Source organism: Xiphophorus maculatus, chromosome 15, assembly GCF_002775205.1.
Source record: "Xiphophorus maculatus strain JP 163 A chromosome 15, X_maculatus-5.0-male, whole genome shotgun sequence".
In the NCBI taxonomy this organism is placed as follows: Eukaryota; Metazoa; Chordata; class Actinopteri; order Cyprinodontiformes; family Poeciliidae; genus Xiphophorus; species Xiphophorus maculatus.
The window spans coordinates 9,993,901-10,010,216 of record NC_036457.1 but is presented as its reverse complement, the minus strand read 5'-3'; the positions used below and the strand labels follow the sequence as shown (position 1 = coordinate 10,010,216).

At 40.2% G+C, this 16,316-nt stretch overlaps 1 protein-coding gene across 9 annotated transcripts in view; it reads right to left on the bottom strand.

Moving 5' to 3' along the window:
• The window catches only part of LOC102226915 (nesprin-1-like), a 145,690-nt gene that overhangs the window by 18,801 nt on the left and 110,573 nt on the right, over nt 1-16,316 (bottom strand). For all 9 annotated transcript variants that reach the window (XM_023347782.1, XM_023347788.1, XM_023347785.1 and 6 more), the window contains 32 exons: nt 16,089-16,283; nt 15,819-15,992; nt 13,387-13,578; nt 12,755-12,886; nt 12,551-12,651; nt 12,070-12,220; nt 11,315-11,443; nt 11,021-11,194; nt 10,691-10,906; nt 10,508-10,609; nt 10,308-10,427; nt 10,039-10,239; nt 9,784-9,957; nt 9,553-9,684; nt 8,654-8,850; nt 8,097-8,229; nt 7,812-7,994; nt 7,542-7,691; nt 7,273-7,449; nt 7,026-7,181; nt 6,789-6,944; nt 6,528-6,698; nt 6,316-6,449; nt 6,031-6,235; nt 4,552-4,734; nt 4,295-4,441; nt 4,033-4,187; nt 3,030-3,177; nt 2,701-2,795; nt 2,384-2,618; nt 1,979-2,173; nt 576-701 (listed from right to left, as the gene is read on the bottom strand). In XM_023347782.1, the coding sequence (XP_023203550.1) occupies nt 576-701; nt 1,979-2,173; nt 2,384-2,618; nt 2,701-2,795; nt 3,030-3,177; nt 4,033-4,187; nt 4,295-4,441; nt 4,552-4,734; nt 6,031-6,235; nt 6,316-6,449; nt 6,528-6,698; nt 6,789-6,944; nt 7,026-7,181; nt 7,273-7,449; nt 7,542-7,691; nt 7,812-7,994; nt 8,097-8,229; nt 8,654-8,850; nt 9,553-9,684; nt 9,784-9,957; nt 10,039-10,239; nt 10,308-10,427; nt 10,508-10,609; nt 10,691-10,906; nt 11,021-11,194; nt 11,315-11,443; nt 12,070-12,220; nt 12,551-12,651; nt 12,755-12,886; nt 13,387-13,578; nt 15,819-15,992; nt 16,089-16,283 (5,139 nt within the window). The remainder of the gene's footprint in view (nt 1-575; nt 702-1,978; nt 2,174-2,383; nt 2,619-2,700; nt 2,796-3,029; nt 3,178-4,032; nt 4,188-4,294; nt 4,442-4,551; nt 4,735-6,030; nt 6,236-6,315; nt 6,450-6,527; nt 6,699-6,788; nt 6,945-7,025; nt 7,182-7,272; nt 7,450-7,541; nt 7,692-7,811; nt 7,995-8,096; nt 8,230-8,653; nt 8,851-9,552; nt 9,685-9,783; nt 9,958-10,038; nt 10,240-10,307; nt 10,428-10,507; nt 10,610-10,690; nt 10,907-11,020; nt 11,195-11,314; nt 11,444-12,069; nt 12,221-12,550; nt 12,652-12,754; nt 12,887-13,386; nt 13,579-15,818; nt 15,993-16,088; nt 16,284-16,316) is intronic.

Genomic DNA, 16,316 nt, shown 5'->3' with positions numbered 1-16,316 from the left:
GAACCAGGGATGCTCTCTCTTTCTTTCTCTCTCCTGCTCACGTAATCACTCCCTTTCTTCCTCCCCGCCCCCTCTCTCTCTCTTTCTCTCCTCAGCTGATGCTATGTGCTGCTGCATACACACTCTTCCTCCTCCTCCTCTTCCCCTGAGGAGCTGAGGACGTGCCATGCATCAAACATGACTGCAGATACTGACCACCGGCTGAACAAGAGCCGAACATCATTGATTTTTACAGAAAGAAATTTGCAACAGCAGATAAAAAATACATATATTTTATATACAAAAATGTCTTTTAAATGTGTTATGGATCAGAAATGCAAGGTCATTAATCAAAAATAAAAGCATTCTGATTAAATACATGCAAGGTCACACGATTGCAAACAGATGGATAAAGTTTTTTTCTGCCTGTCTGTTTATCTGTTTGTCCAGGTGGCACGTCGGATTACAGAGGTAACAAGAGGTCAAGTCTGAGTCTGAAGGTTTGTGTGTCAACACGTGATTACTGAAGGAAAAAGAGAGACGAAAAAAGAAAATGCAATTATTAATTGAGAGAGAAGGAGAAAATAAGTCCTCACCTTGCACCTGATTTGCTCGGAGTGCAGTTCCTCATGATGCTCAGGGAGCGCCACCGACAGCTTTCTCTTAAAGGCCCGCAGCTTCTCCAGCGACACGTCGATGCCCTTCTCGCATAGCTCCCAGTTCTACACAAACACACACTGCAAGAATTAGAGCAGAAAACCGACATCTACACAAGCTGCAGGATGCTCAGAGAAGTTATGAATTATTCCTGCTACTTTATCAGCAGCATCAACAAACTACAGTGCAAGCAAATGTGTCCTTGAAAAGAGTGACACGGGACTATTGTAGCAAACAAAGTGGGGAATTAAGAGAGTTAAATAACAAAAGAAGGTAATTCTGCTCCAAATAGATTAGTCTGTGGCTATTTTTAAAGTAGTCCAAATGAGGAATTAAACAAACATGGTTAGAGATTCAGCTCAAAAAACCTGAATCAACAATCCCAGTTAAAAACAATTAATTAGTTAGTTATACGTCTCCAGTGAGAAGATTAAATACACTCATTACTGGCATAAATATTGATCCCCTTCACTTGGAAAGCTGCAGAAAAACTACACAGTTTTGTAGTCATAAACAAGTTTCTTCCATAATTTCTGCTGGATAGCTTGCTTTACCTATTTAGTGGGATCATTGAGTCAGATGGTTGACACTTGGACACAATTGGTTGTTCTCACTGGACAAACTTTTACTCTTAGAAGACAGGAAGTTAAATTCCCAAGCTGGAAGATGCTGGACACCAGTATCATTGTCCACAGTGATGTGAGTTTATCACAATGGACAGAGAGCCAACCACAAATGAAACCCATGCTTAAAAATCAGCAGCTCAGCCACATGGTTGAACCAAATGGAGAGCAAAGCTCAAGTAAAAAGTAAGAAAAAAAAGAGGCAGGCTCGTTGATCTCAGAGGTGTAACTGCACCTCCAAACTAAAACAAATGTGCATTTCGGTGAATGGAGTAAACCTATGGAGCAGTTTAGAGGAGGAGCTGAAAGAGTTATCAATTCAATATACTTCATGAAAAAAAAAATCTCATACACTTCTGAGAATGATATAATGTTTGTATCTTAATTATTAATTTAATGTATTCGGCCATAAAAAATTATGTTGTAATTATTGAGAAGGGGGCAGGTTTATACAAGATTTTTTTCTTGTTCCTGGTCCGTTTTCACTTATGGTTTAGTTTAGTTTATGGTATAGTTTGTGAAATAATGATGACATTTGTTAAATCGGTTGAATAAACTGATTCACTGAAGCTTGTTGGATACACCGATCAGCTCGCAACATCTGCGACTGCGTATCCTGTACAACTGGTATTTTGTATCACAGCATATCTTTTCAAATATTTTATAAACATATTATCAAGCAAAATGAAGCGTCATTGTTTTAATTTGTGAATCCAGACCTTAAGCAAGGCATGCAGCTCCTTCTTCTGCTCATTTAGGCGGTCGTGAGAATGCTTCCACCTGTCGTGGATCTCCATGAGCTCCGTCTGCAGAGTGGACTCCGCCCTGACGTCAGCCGACAGCAGCAGGCTCCTGCCGGCCTCCACCGTCAGGATGTAGACGCCTTGTTGCCTCTGAAGCACTCGCTCCCTGAGCTGGAGGAGTGGGAACAGAGACAGAGGGCAGAGCAGGTTCAGGTTTACTAAGGGACTCTAAGGTTGGGAGACAAGATAAAGACTTAGGGTTTAGATCTGATCTGCATTTCTATGTGGAGTTCATTTACGGCACTTTTCTGTTGTATTTCAAAGATGCAAACTGCTGTAGACGTTTGAAAGAATATAGTACAACTTCAGTCAGTGACGTACTTGTATCTGACCCAGGAGGCTTCGGGCCTCCTGCAGGGCCACCGGTTCTCCTGACTGATGTACGTCTGGATCGCGAGTCACTTCCTGCAGCCACCGCCGCAGCTTCTCTGACATCTCCTGGTAGTTCTGCCACTGTCGCACCAGACTGTCGATGATGCCTCTCCGCTGCTGAGCCCGCCGCACCACACACTGCCACTGGTTGCTCAGCAGAGCCAGTTTCACGCTAAAGTCGTCACTGTTTCAGGACGAAGAGTGACAACTGTAATGTGAGATTTTATTCCATGAGTGGAAAATTACTGAGTGTTTGTGGCATCGACCTGTCATCCACTTGACCCAAGTCCAGCAGCCGATGGCCGTCGCTGATGATGGAGTAAAGGATCTGCTGTCTGCTGAACATCTCTGCCTGGAACAACTGCAAGTTCATGAATATTGTTAAAGTACTGCACACAATACATACACACATACAGCAGCTTCTAAAAGTATTTATACACCTTGAATGTTTTAAAAATATATTGGGAGGAGAAATAATGCACACAGTTTTCAACTTTGACTTTTAAATTGTATATTGATTTTTATCATGCTGTTAGTGATAAGTGCCAAACATAGAAAAATATTGAAGAAAACAGATTCAGGAGAAATGTCTAACTTCGTGGTCTCTCTGCTGCTCCAACAGACTCTGGTAGTTTCCTGAAATCTCTGCTGCCAGTTTCTGCTCAGTCTGAGAGAGGAAATCCATCCAGGCTTCACATTTCTGGAGGAAACTCTGCTGCTGTAGCAACACCGACTGGAGTTTACTGGAGACAATAGAAAGAATAAACATATTTAAATTAAAATTAACCGTTTGTTTTACCAGTTTGTGAATTTGTTGGGAATTATAGTACCGAGTGTTAAACCATTTCTCATTTATCTCTACTTAGTTTCCAGTCAACTTTTGTAAACAGTAAACATTTATCGTGGTCTACATCAATGGTTCGTTGGATGTTTTTTTGAGATCTTAAAAAATTTGACTTTAATGCCTAGTTTAAAAAAAAAGATTTTATGTTCACTCCTGGCATCTAACATTGAGAGCCTATTATGCATTGTGTGCTTTAAACAGGTAAGAAAATCTTTATTTTGAGACAAAAAAGTGTCCATACCATATAAAAAAACAAAACAAAAAAATCATGAAGTAAAGGAACACTGCCATCACAAAGAGCAAAATAGGGAAAGTGGAGGACAAGAGAAGAAATACAAAGCATAAAAATGTCATCTGTAGCCTACAACTTATTCTAATTTGTACCTTTCTGTGAATCTGAATGCTTCTATTTGCTTTTCACTTTGCTGTTACACATTAATTTCCTATCTGAGGGACAATAAAGGATATTTCTCTCATAGGCCTAATATAAAGCAAATACCTGAAACATGACCCGAGTTATTGGCCGTCTGGTCTGTTTTGCATGTCTTAATGACTGCCAAGTCAAAATTAGGTAAGTAAATAAATAAAAAATAAAAAAACATGTCTTGTAATGGACAAAAAAAGCAGTAAAAGTGCAACAGAAAAGTCACAAAGCTCAAAGAAGCATGAAAACCTGATCTTTGGCTGAAGTATAAAAAATTTTAATGTTTCTAAATCTAAAGAAAACTAATGTGACATCAAATGTTTTGGTTACCTGAACCTCTCTGTGAGGTGAGCAGAGTGAGCGGTCCAGGTTCTATTGAGATTCTGAACCCGTTTAACATCTCTGTCACTGACTGGTAGTCGGTACACCAACTCATTGAGACGCTCCAGGTCTGGAGACAGGCTGCTCAGCTTCAGGAGCTGTGCCTATGAAAAGCATTGTTCATTTAAAAAAAACAAAAAACTGAATAAATAATAACATAACAATATAGACAAATACTGAATAAATTCTAGCTATGAGAGGAATGTTTTACCTTGAGCCTTTCTATGCATGTCTGCACCACAGTGAGGTCCGGTGAACCGACTGGGTCAGACTCCTTCAGCACCTCCTCCGCCTCTTTCGCCTTACATATCAATGCGTCCAGCTGCTCCCTGAAGCCCTCGCAGGCTTGGGAGTCGCACTATGAACAGACCGACACATGGTGAATAAAAACAATAAGATAGCAGATTTTTAACCCACCCCCACATATAAGGGGTCAATAAACTCCCCAGACAATCCCTGCTAACCGACCTGCAGTACTTCTTGCTGCCTGTTGAGGGCGTGCTCTAGCGCTGCCAGGCGATGAGCGAGCTGCAGATGGTCAGATTTCAGCGATGCAGAGGAGGAGGCGTCAACTTGGCTCTTCAGCTGCTCCTCTAATGCCTGCAGCTGCTGGAGGGACTGTTGCACCGAGTCTTGGTCTTTGAGGCAATCCTGTCATAAAATAATTAGAAAATAAAAGACTGAGTGTTTTAATGTGTAAGTTTCCAAGAATTTGGTGAAAAAAGCATGTCACAACTCAAATATATATATATATTTTTAAGTTAAGTATGACAAAAAAGCACATACAATGATATATTCTGTCGAATTTTGGTAAACAGCAAAGAGACAGTTTTAAAAAGCCGCTGCAACAGCATTAAATTCTTTTCCACTTTGTCTAGCAACGGTCTGCATCAGTGATCCTCTCTCAGACAGTCTGCTCAAACAATTAAGACTGTGACATTACACCCCGACACACCCAGCATGACGCTCAGGGTCCCTGTAGTGTAAATCACAGGCTTGTCTTTCTCTTTGAGGCTTCACTCTGAAAGGGCTTTTGTGCCGACTGGGCAGAGAGTTTATATTCAAGCGGTGCAAAAGAACAGGCCGCAATTTGGTTTTCATTTGCAGGAGTAGAATCTTTGTGCAGAGCAGCAGGGAGCCAACAAGACTCCGACGAGCGCAATGCCGATTCCTTACAGAGGAGCGAGTGAGCAAGAGAAAAATGTCTTAGTCTCACACTTTGATTTCTTTGCAAAACTCTTTTTATACACCTGAAACTTTTTCACATTTTGCTACATTACAAGCATGCATTCAGTGTTTTATATGACAAATTTATGTTACAGACCAACAAAAGTGCATTGTTGAGAAGTGGGAGGGAATTGATGCATGGTTTCTGTTGTTTATACAAACAAAAATTTGTTTATACAAACAAAAATTTGTTTGTATAAACAAATTTTTTACTAACTAATTCATGTGGCATGAATTAGTTTTCAAGCCTCCTGATTTAATATATGGTAGAACTTCCTTTTGCTGTCAGACTTTTGGGAAATATCTCTGGTTGTATATTTAGAAAAGCTCGAATGGAAACATCCACCACAGTCTTGTATTCCCACAGCATGATGGTACCACCACTGTGTTTTATGCTGGGTGTGGTGTGTTTACAGTTGTGCAGTGTTACTTTTCCAGTAGTTCATTTTTTTCTTTTATTTCAACAAACCAGAACCCTTTCAACGACATGTTAACTTTCCCCATCACCCACTAATTTCCTCTAACAAAGCCTGGAGGCCTGCGTGGAACAGCTGGATTAATACTTAGGTTAAATTAAACACATGTGTAAGATACTTGAGTTTATTTAGGCGCATCAGAGTAAAGAGAGCTGAAAACAAATGCACACCAATCAATAAATTTTTGAAACCAAGCGTCCTTCTGTCCACAACTTGGATTGTGTATTGTTGTTGCCTGACTTACGTTGCAGTCCTTTATCCAGGCGCTGCTCTCCTCCTCTGTGATTTCTCTGTCGGTGGTGCTCCTCAGCAGCCGATCTGCACGTTCTTCCTGTATCTGGACCGCCTTGACACACTGACTGTACGCTGACCTGTAGCGCTGCCACAGACCCAGCAAGGACTTGCTGCTCCTCAGCTGCTCGGAGATCTGCTCAAGTAGATGATTCCACCTTAAACAGAGAATAAAAGTTGTTGATGTCAACTATGGTTTAGCCTTAAAATGATCCACGTAGATATTTCTAATTACTACCTGGAATTAACATCCTGAAGGGCTCTGTTGAGCGTTTCAGCCACAGATGGGTGACTCTCGGTCAGCAGCTGGTGCGTTATGGAGCCAAACTTTCTCAAACTGCTCTCCTGTTTATCCATCTCCTCTTGCAAATTCTGTGATGCAGACACAGAAAAAGATTATTTTAAACAGAGGTGACTCAAAAAGAGCAGTGAAATTTCTGCCATCCTCACCTCTAGACTTTCCACCTGCTGCTGCACTGCCTCTAAAGACCCATTAAGGAGGTGCAGCCTGGACACAGAGTATCTTCCCTCCATCAGATAACCATTAATCTCTTCTGAAGCTCGCCGGTACAGAATCCACTGCTCCAGAACTGACCGCAAATTCACCTTTATCTCACTAATCTGGTATGAAACAAAATGACAAAATTTATATATGTGTGGTAAAATTAAGGAAATTACCACATGAGACAAAATAATATAAAAGAAGCTCACCATGTGGTCCAAATGAGCCCAGGTCTGGTTCAGTCCTTTAAGGGTTTCCTTCACAACGGAACAGGCATCTCCTTTCTTATCCTGGATCAGAGCGTTTCCTCTTTCCTCTGCTTTCTCTACATCCTTCTCTTTTTCTTTCACTAATTGCTCCCACTCCTGTTTACAATGATCAGTTTCTAAAATGGATCCTTTTAAAAGTACATTAGATTTGCTATAATAGAAGCATAGTGCACCAACCTGACAGTCTTTGAGTGCGTTCTGCACCGATGCTACATCCTCTATCCGCGGTTTCTTCTTTAACTTCTCCTCCTGAAGCGTGAGCCAGGTTTTCAAAGCCTGAACTCCATTCTCATGCTCTAACCAACTTTCCAAAAGTCCTTCCAATATCTGAATCTAAAACACAATCCAAAAGCATTTCACAACTTAGAGATGACATATGAGGTCCAGATCAGAATAATCTTCTCATTCAAAAACGTCGCTCTACCTTTTCAGCGATGAGCCCCTGCAGTATCTGCCATCGTCTGTTCATAGCTCCCAACTTCTCAGCAAAGTCTGTCTTGTCACTGCGCTTCCCTTCCACATCCTGACTGCTGATCTGCAACACCGACTGGTTTACAAAGTCGACAGTCAGCTGCTTACAGGTCAGATCTATTCCAAAACCCTGCAAGATAAAGATGAGACATCATGAGATTGTGATAAAAGAACTAAACCAGTTGAAGCACTGAAGGCAGGAATACAGGTTGCTCTTTGTACCTTGTACTTCTGTAAGAAGTTCTGGACCATGTCTGAACCGACAGCTCCCATTATCTTGTCCTGATCTTCCTCTATGATGGTCTCCATCAGGGTGATCCAGCTCATCAGTTCTGTGATAGCGTGTCTTGATGCAAGCTTTTCCATTTGCAACTAAAAGACAAAAGGTGAAAATTGATAGGAGTGCAAAAATATTAAAAAAAAAACAAAAAAAAAAAACATGTAATTAATATGGAATATGTATAGAAATCAACCCACAAACTATTCTCAGACCTGATGCAGTTTCTCTTGCACTACCGGGATACGAGTGAGCAGCTCAGCCCACTGGGTGTCCACCTGGCCCATGGCCGTCCTCAGGCCAGCAGTATCGACTCTTTTCAGCCGCAGAAGCTGGTTTCCTGTGCTCAGCACGGACGACCGCAACGACGACTTGGCATCCACCTCTTTTGAAAACTCCTGCAAGAGTTGAGAAATATCCAAAACGGAGCTCAAACAGATTAATTAAACGAACCAGAACGCGCTCTGTATTTTTGGTGTTGATGTGAGAACCTAACTGACCAGGAAGGCAGAGAGGTGGTCTCTGACCGTCTCCAGCTCCTGAGGGACCGTCACCGACTGGGTTGTCCAGAACTCCAGCCTGTCGAGGGCAGACTGCAGCCAGTGCCTCAGCTCTGCTGATTCACTCTGGTACCTTTAATGTAAAAATAAAAACAGGACGTAAGGGAACATTCATCACGTTTATTTGGATACCTTGAACTTTGCATGTTACAGCTCCAAATATTTGGGTTGGTACTAGATAAACGATTACATACTGGTGCCCAAATGCGGATGGAAAAAAGCTTTCAGCTGTAAATCCAGCTAAAAGTGGTTCTACACAAAAATGACTCAGGGAAGTTGGACACAAATGCATGCCACACTCTTCAGGTTTCTTATCTTCTTGAAAACTCTTGGGTGCTTAATGTTTAATACCACAATTCTGCATTACTTTGTGTTTGTGTCACATAAAAGCCAGTAAAATACAATGAAGTGTGTGTGGTAAAGTGACAAAACTTGAAACATTTCAATGGCTTACTATAAAACCAAAGGAATAAAAATCTGTGACAACAGATCCAGACCTGCTCCAGTGCTTGAGCGTCGAGTCGAGTCGATGCAGTTCTTTGTTGACTTTTGTGGTGGAGGAGAGCCAGTGTTCGCCCAGCTGTGTGAGCTGGTTCTCCAGGTCTGAGCAGCTGACGGACAGGAGAAGCCTCTTTCCCTCCTCCAGAACTTGGTACAGCTGGGGCTGATGCTCTGTGAGGCTCGCCTTCAGACGCTACAAACCAGTAAACAAGTCAATTAAATAACCATTAGGTTATCCTAATCCTAATATCCTAATTTTTGATCTAAAGACTGATAGATGTTCATCTGTACTATACAATGTTGATATTGGTCGAAAATCTATTTTTAAAAGCAGAAAGTTTCCAACCTACACTACAAAAACAGAAAATCTTACCTGGTATTTTTTGTCTAGTTTTTCTAGTAAGAATATCTTTGAACACTTGACTAAACTAACGTACAAGTAACTTTTCGGCAAGATATTGTTTTTTTTTTAATCAATATTATGAAATTATTAGCAAGAAAGCTACTACATTTCTGAAAAATTACTTGTAAGTTAGTTTGTCTTTAAATTGTACTTAAATATTAGCACTAGATCAAAAATTCTTCGTAAGATTTTGCGTTTTGCAGTGTAATGACAAGAAAAATAGATCCAAAGAATATTACTGTAACTTTTAGTGTCATTCATGTTTTGGAATACAATTATTCCATTAAAAATGAGAAAACTGCTACAACTGATATATGTTATAATATCTATATTTTCAAATATTAGCATTCTCTTTATCACTTTAGCTACAGTTATTATTAAGAGATACTTTGGAAGGTCTGAAGAGCCACAGGTTGCAAACCTCTCTCTAAAGAATCATATTTAGTTTTAACATTGAGAATGTTTGTGTTATTGTGTATAAAACGAGCTTACCTGATAGAGACTGATTCTCTCAAGAAGCCTCTCCTCCGTCTCCTCAACAAGACCCACAGTAGGGATGCTACACTCTACTGCCTCCAACTGTCTGCACAAAGCTTTATAATCTTCCATGAGTCTGCTCCAGGACTACAATATGGACATAGGAGAAAAGCCAGAAAGATATTTTATGACGTCTTTACAGTTATGCATCCTAAAGGCGTAGCTGCTTCTAAAAATCCCTCTCACCTCCAAAATGCCCTCTAGCTCCACTCCCCTCCTGTGTGCTTGTTTCAGCACATTGTGAGCTAAAGTCATGGTGTCCTCTAGGGCTTGGCTTTCCCTCTGTGCAACCAGACCGGAGACTTTTCCATAAAGTGTCTGAGTGAGGATCATGTGGCACTCCAGTCCCTGAAAAAACTCCTGCATCCAAGAAGAAAATGTTTTAAAATCTGCTCAAAAAACAAAAAAAAACAATCAGTTTGAAACATGTTTTCTCCTTACTTTGTGTTTGTCGAGCAACATCTGGACCTTGCTGACAGAAGCGACGGTCATCTTCTGGTCGGCAGCCATCTTGTCCTGAGCGGTGTCGATCAGGTCGGTGAGATCACGGAGCGCAGCTTCATACTGAGCCTTCAGAGACAGGCTGTGGTTCAGGCTGCTGCGCCTGGAGCCCACCATGAGCACCAGCTCCTCATAGGCATCCTTAAAAAACACACCAGGTTGTTAAAGCGTAAAAAACGGTGGAATAAAAAACATAGACTAAGGTTTACTTGTAGTTTTAGCAGCTCCTGGTTGGAGGTTTGCTCTGATCTGAGTCCTTCTGCTTTGCTCCTCAGCTCTGTCACTTTCTGCTCAAGCTCTCTGAGGCTGTCCTCCACCTCAGACAACGTCTGCAAGATACATAAGACATTAAAATCATACTGTCCTCTTTTTTTGTCCTTTTTTATTAGTAGATCAGAATGTACAGTACCTCTAACTGTTTGGATGCAGGTCTGTCTGTTGTTCCAACCATCTTTTGTAGTAAGTGATGTTTACTTTCAGTAAGAGCTGTGAACATAATTCTTATCTCATTCTGAAAAACACAAAATACAAAAAAAAAGTAAGATTAGCAATAAACATAAAAGATGCATTCCAGTTTTACGTTGCTACAGACCTGGAAAGTAGAGTGCTCCTGCAGCGCGTCTCTCATGCCTTCACAATGCTGTTCAAGAGCAGAGTCCAGCAGGCCCATGCGCTCCTGGAGGCCCTCCAATGTGTCCTCCATCAGGGCCCGCTCTTCTCCTCCACACAGCCGGCCGACTCCTCCTCCCAGGAGATCTCTGCTCTGGTTCACCTGTCTTGTTATCTCTTTTAGCTGCTTGCTGAGAGTCTGAACAGAAATTTAAAAAATCCCTCAATTTAGAGAGTATGCTTTTATTGCAGTCTTCTGTGCAAACTAAAATATACTATAGGATATAAAGTGTTTTTTTTTTTTTCTATTTACCTCCAGGTTTGTAAGTTGAGTCTCTGTATCCTCAGAAAGCAGAACGGGACCAGAAAGCAGTTGATTCTCTGCTGAATCCAACCAGGTGGAGGCTGCAGATACTGCAGCATACAGATCCTGCTGGACTCTTTCTGATCCATATGATGCTGCGAGCTTACCGTCACCACCTGCTGCCTGTGTCGAAGAATAAATAAGACTATGTGAAAGCTTTTATTTTCTCATTAAAGACAGAAATTATCTGAAGAAATTTGAAGTGAAAAGAGATTTTAAAAAACTGAAATATTAGCGGATTACCTCTTCTTTAATTCTTTCTAAAGTTTGGCAGCAGGTTTCAAACAACGCTCTGGGAGACCCAGGGTCCTGGGTGGGAGCCTCACTCCTCAGAACTACATTTGGACTGGACAGACGGGACCGGTGAAGAACCTGGACATAGAGACACAGTTTTAATTAAAAAACAGGTCACTTTTTACAACTGAGTATTAGGGCCAGGTTAAAAAAATAATAATAATTATGAGAATAAAATCATAATATTGCAAGAAAAAAAGTAATATAACAATGAAGTTAAAATATTACCAGAATAAAACAAGAATAAAGTCATAATATTACTAGAATAAAGTCTTAATATTAGGAGAATGAAGTAGTAAATTCATAACTCCTACAAGAAAACATATTAAAAATGTAAATAAGGAATGTTGAGCAAGTTATAATTTGGTATCGATTTACAAACAGGACATCCTTCATAATTTGATGTTGATGAGTTAAAAGAATATCAGCAGAAAAACTATTTTGTAAATGAGGGAGTCAATTTCAAAGAAAGCTGGTCACATCAGACTTTGATAACTATAAGAAAGCTTTGTTCTCATAAAAACAACTTTCTAGTAATTTTACGACTTTCTCCTGTTAATATTGTACATTTATTCCACTAATTACATCACATTACTCTTGTAATTTCAGAAAAAAATTATTTTTCTGCCTGGCCCTAATACGCCATCATCCCTTTTTTCAAAATACCACAGAAAACAGGAACCCTCAGTGCTTGACGTGCGTACCGGACTGAGCTGGTCTTTTTCCAGGGTGTTGAGGGAGAGTTGCAGCTTTGTGCTCTGATCTTTATTCAGGTTTTCCCATCTTTGTCTCAGTTGGTCCAGATGAGAAAAGCTTTCAGACTCCAGCAGGACTCCACCAGGGACAGCCTCCTCACTGTGGGAAGAAGGTTTCTATAAAATACTAACATGTCTCCTCTGCATCATGACAAGGCAGACTACACTGTTGTATAATGTAACATCTTATAATTACTTTTTAAAAATGTGGCTGGTGTCAACTAAAAACAATGTACATGTTAATGCTTTATGGCTTTTTACACATTTTTACCAGGATTTACACATTGAATCAATGTTATATGTCGCTAAACACACATATAACTACAACTAGCAATAGTTACAGCTTAACAATGTTAAGCTAACTATTGCTAAGCTAACAGCTAACTGCAGTGTTTAAGAACAGCAAAGATACAGATATAAATCGCAGCACCTGTCCCCATTAGTTGTCTCATGCTGACTGAGTAACTCTTCCCCGACGCTGGCTACACACTGCAGCAGCTTCCTCTGCTCCTCCACTTGCTCCTGCAGCTCCTGAAACATATCAGTATTAATTTTACTTCTATTATTAAATCAAGATGTTTCAAAAATATGAGGCTTGATCAGTGTGAAATAAAATCCAGAAAGATTGCTTTACCTTCTGTCTCAGCAGATTGTCGTGGTGCTGCTGGCAGCGTGTTGAGCGGGCCTGAGACAACCAATCCTGGACATTTGGACTCTGCGACAGAGAGGAGTCTGGCTCACTGTCCTCCTGCTCCTGTAATGATCCCTAAAAAAAAGATAGTAGATATAAATACGTTTCACAAAAACAGTCTCAAATTGTAAACGCTGTCATTTTCGTGGCAGGAGAAATGCCACTGGCACAGTTAAATAAAAAGCAAACAACAAAGATTGCTTTGTTATTATTGGGTTGTAAATTACTGGTTAGGGAATAAGAAGGGTGCCTTATTCTCATGTAGGAATGATTTTTAGAAGAAATCTGGTTTTTCCTCAAACAAAGGAGAGAAACAGACCTGATGCTTTGCATTTAGTGTTTGCATGTGATGAGCTAGCATCTTTTTGTTTGAGTGACACTGAAACACAAGCTGCTGTTGTTCTATAGAGGGAAACAGTGGCCTTGTCTGAGAATGAATGACCTTTAGAGCTTTTTCAACAATACGACCATTTACTGTGTGACCTAGCTCACTGTACAGCTGCAAAGCATAAGAAATAAGCCTTAAGTGAGAGGAGGAAAGGAGGCCAAGCAGAATATATGATTTCTGATCTCACCTGTATGTCAACCTGTTTGTCCTGCAGCATCTGCTGCAGCTCCAGCAGGCTGTCTTTGAGGGTGTGCAGTTTGAGGGTCAGCTGCTCCGCCTCTTCCTTGGTTTCGGCGCGACCCTCCAGCAGCAAGCTTTCACTGTGGACGGACAGCTCTGAGAGGTAGGAAACTTTCTGCTCGATCTCAAAGAGCATGTTCTGGAATGACAAGAGCTGCAGTTGAGAAAATGACAACACTCTGCGTAGGCATTGTTTGTTTTCTAAAAGGCTCCGATTTAATCATCAAGCGGAGAAAATGTGACAATAGTCCATCAATTATTAGTCCTAAAACTAAAATTACTAGAACAGTGTAAAAACGATTTTAATAGGACATTTGACTATGAAATATATATTTGCTTATAAATTTATATGTCTTATGTAATGTCCTGAAGCATGGTGAAAACTACTGAAGCAAAAAACAGAGAACTCAAAGGTTCAAAATGAATAAATTATTTCACTATTAAACCATGACAAGATCATTGAAATAATTTAACAGACTGTTGTTCATATATGAATGATCCTTATGAATGATTCTTAGGCAATAATATTGCTATATACTGTAACTACATAAATATATTGTTTAGCTGTGTCCCTCCAACATATTTCTTTACACTTTTACCTTGTAATATTCAGTGTCAAACCATCAAAGTAGATTTATTCTGAAGCTACTAATCCGGACGTTTTTGGACCTTTGGAACTGAGCACCGCAGGAGATATTTGTAAGCTATAATCAGCTTAATCTTTCTCAGCTGCAACAAACACACTTCAAAATGCTTATTTCTTTTGCCTCAGCTGCAGAACAAAAAACTCACAATAGTCTCATGCATTATACATGTACAATATGCAAAACCGTAACATTTGTGGATTAAGCACTGTCGAGAAAAGAAAGAAGGGCTATCTTCAGAAAAATAACTGAATTTCTCTGAATATTTTGAACAAGAACCCATCATCAGTCTTCATAAGATATGCAACGATTCACAAGACAGTTTTAGAGGGAAGTTTGAAAACTCAAAAAGTAGGGAAAATCAGGAAATCAGAATTATTATTTTAAGTGTAGAAAATAGGTAGAAAAGCAATATTAACACTTTTCTGCCACACATGGAAAAACCTTTGGATGCTCTCTAAAAATTAAAAAGGCACTATAACCTGAGATTGTTCAAATGGTACAGCAGATTGGCAATTACAAAGAGAAATTTGTTTTCTTGACATAAACAGACCTTGCAAAAGTGCAGGAGGAAGGTTTTCTCCTCACACACCACAACAGTATCTCTGCAGACAGTTCTGACAGAAAGGCTCAGCAGCCACACCACAGGCATGACCTTAGCTGCCGTTTGTGAGCACAAAGTTTTTTAGATAGAGAAATGCTAAAGTTGCATCAGATTTTATTTTTTATGTGTTCATTGTCAAAATAAGCCAAGTAAAAAACTCATTGATCATGTGTAGACTTTCAGCTGCTTCCTTTCACTGCTGCTCAGTTTCTCGAAATCCCGACTCGTTTATAAATTGTATTTCTCTAAAGCAGTTGTTAGAGACAAAGGGACTGCTGATGCCCATGAGCAAAAGAGTAACAATCCTGGTCAAATCTTAAGTAAAAAATTAAACATTTGCTTAAATACTGACAGAACTTCAGTTTTTCGCATTAAAACTATTCTCCACTGACAGGAATTAAAGGGAGACTGGGCTCTTTTTTTTATAATATCTGAGTAGAGAACCGGTCTGTTAGACTTCCAAGGTACCAAATCCAACATTTCTCTTTACTTCATCCTCCTCACTGAACAAATAATCACAAATCTTTGCATAGACTTTCAATAACCATTGCACTGATACCTATTTTCGGTGTTTCATACACAACATCATTCCACCTGTGCAAATTTCTGATGTCTTTACTTTCTTTCTATTTATGATTGTAATTCAACTGTAGAAATGACAGATTTAAACCAAATGCAAGGAAGACTAAACTATAGAAAGAAAAATACTATTAAATCAGACCATTAAAGACTATTGACTATTATTTGTAGGTGTTACAAAAGAAACATGGATAAGAAGAGGACCAATGTTCAGCAGAGCTCATACATTGCCCTAATTTGGAGAAAGTTGTTCTAATTTAGCAGTTTCGGTTGGACTAAAATAGCAACAGTAGCATCATACCAGGTGAATGAAACAATGGAAAGATATTATTTCTGGAACAGTGAAGTCCAATAGTTTAACTTGTTACAGTTCACTCTCTAATGAACATAAACATAAGAAAGCATATCCTAATATATCTGAATTATTTTTTTCCCTTTGGGAAGGAAAGAGCAAGAAAAGCAGTAAATTAGAAACCTGAACAAATCAAGTACAGACTGTTTAATGCTGACCAAAATGTACAGATTTGAAGGCGGCAGAAATGTGAGTCTGACCTGACAGTCGATGAGCTGCTCCTCCATGTCCATGTCTTCATTTTGGGGCTGAAGAGCCGAGCTGAGAGTTGCCCGAGTGCTGAGCAGCCAGTGGTCCAGCTCTTCTGCCTCGCTGTGGTATCGCTGCAGCGCCTGCTCCTGTCGCTGCTCCTCGAGCTGTTCGCTCAGTTTCTCCTACAGAGGTTAACCATGTTGGATTCCCAGGTGAGGATTAGAGCATATTACAAAGAAAAAATTCAAACACAGACCAGAATATTTTCTGGTTTCTACCTCCAAGAGCTGCCGTTTTCCAGATGCCTTCATGCGAATAGTGGCCATCCTTTCTCCCAGTACGGTTAGAGTGGAGCGCAGCGCCATTTGGTCCCCAGCCTTCCCATCGCCGTCGTTGTCTGCCAGTTCTTCAGAGAAACAAGCCTGCAGCTCACCGATCTCATCCTGCAGCATCAGGATCTCATCCATAAGAGCCTGTGCAGATGGCGACAGAGAAATGTGAGAATC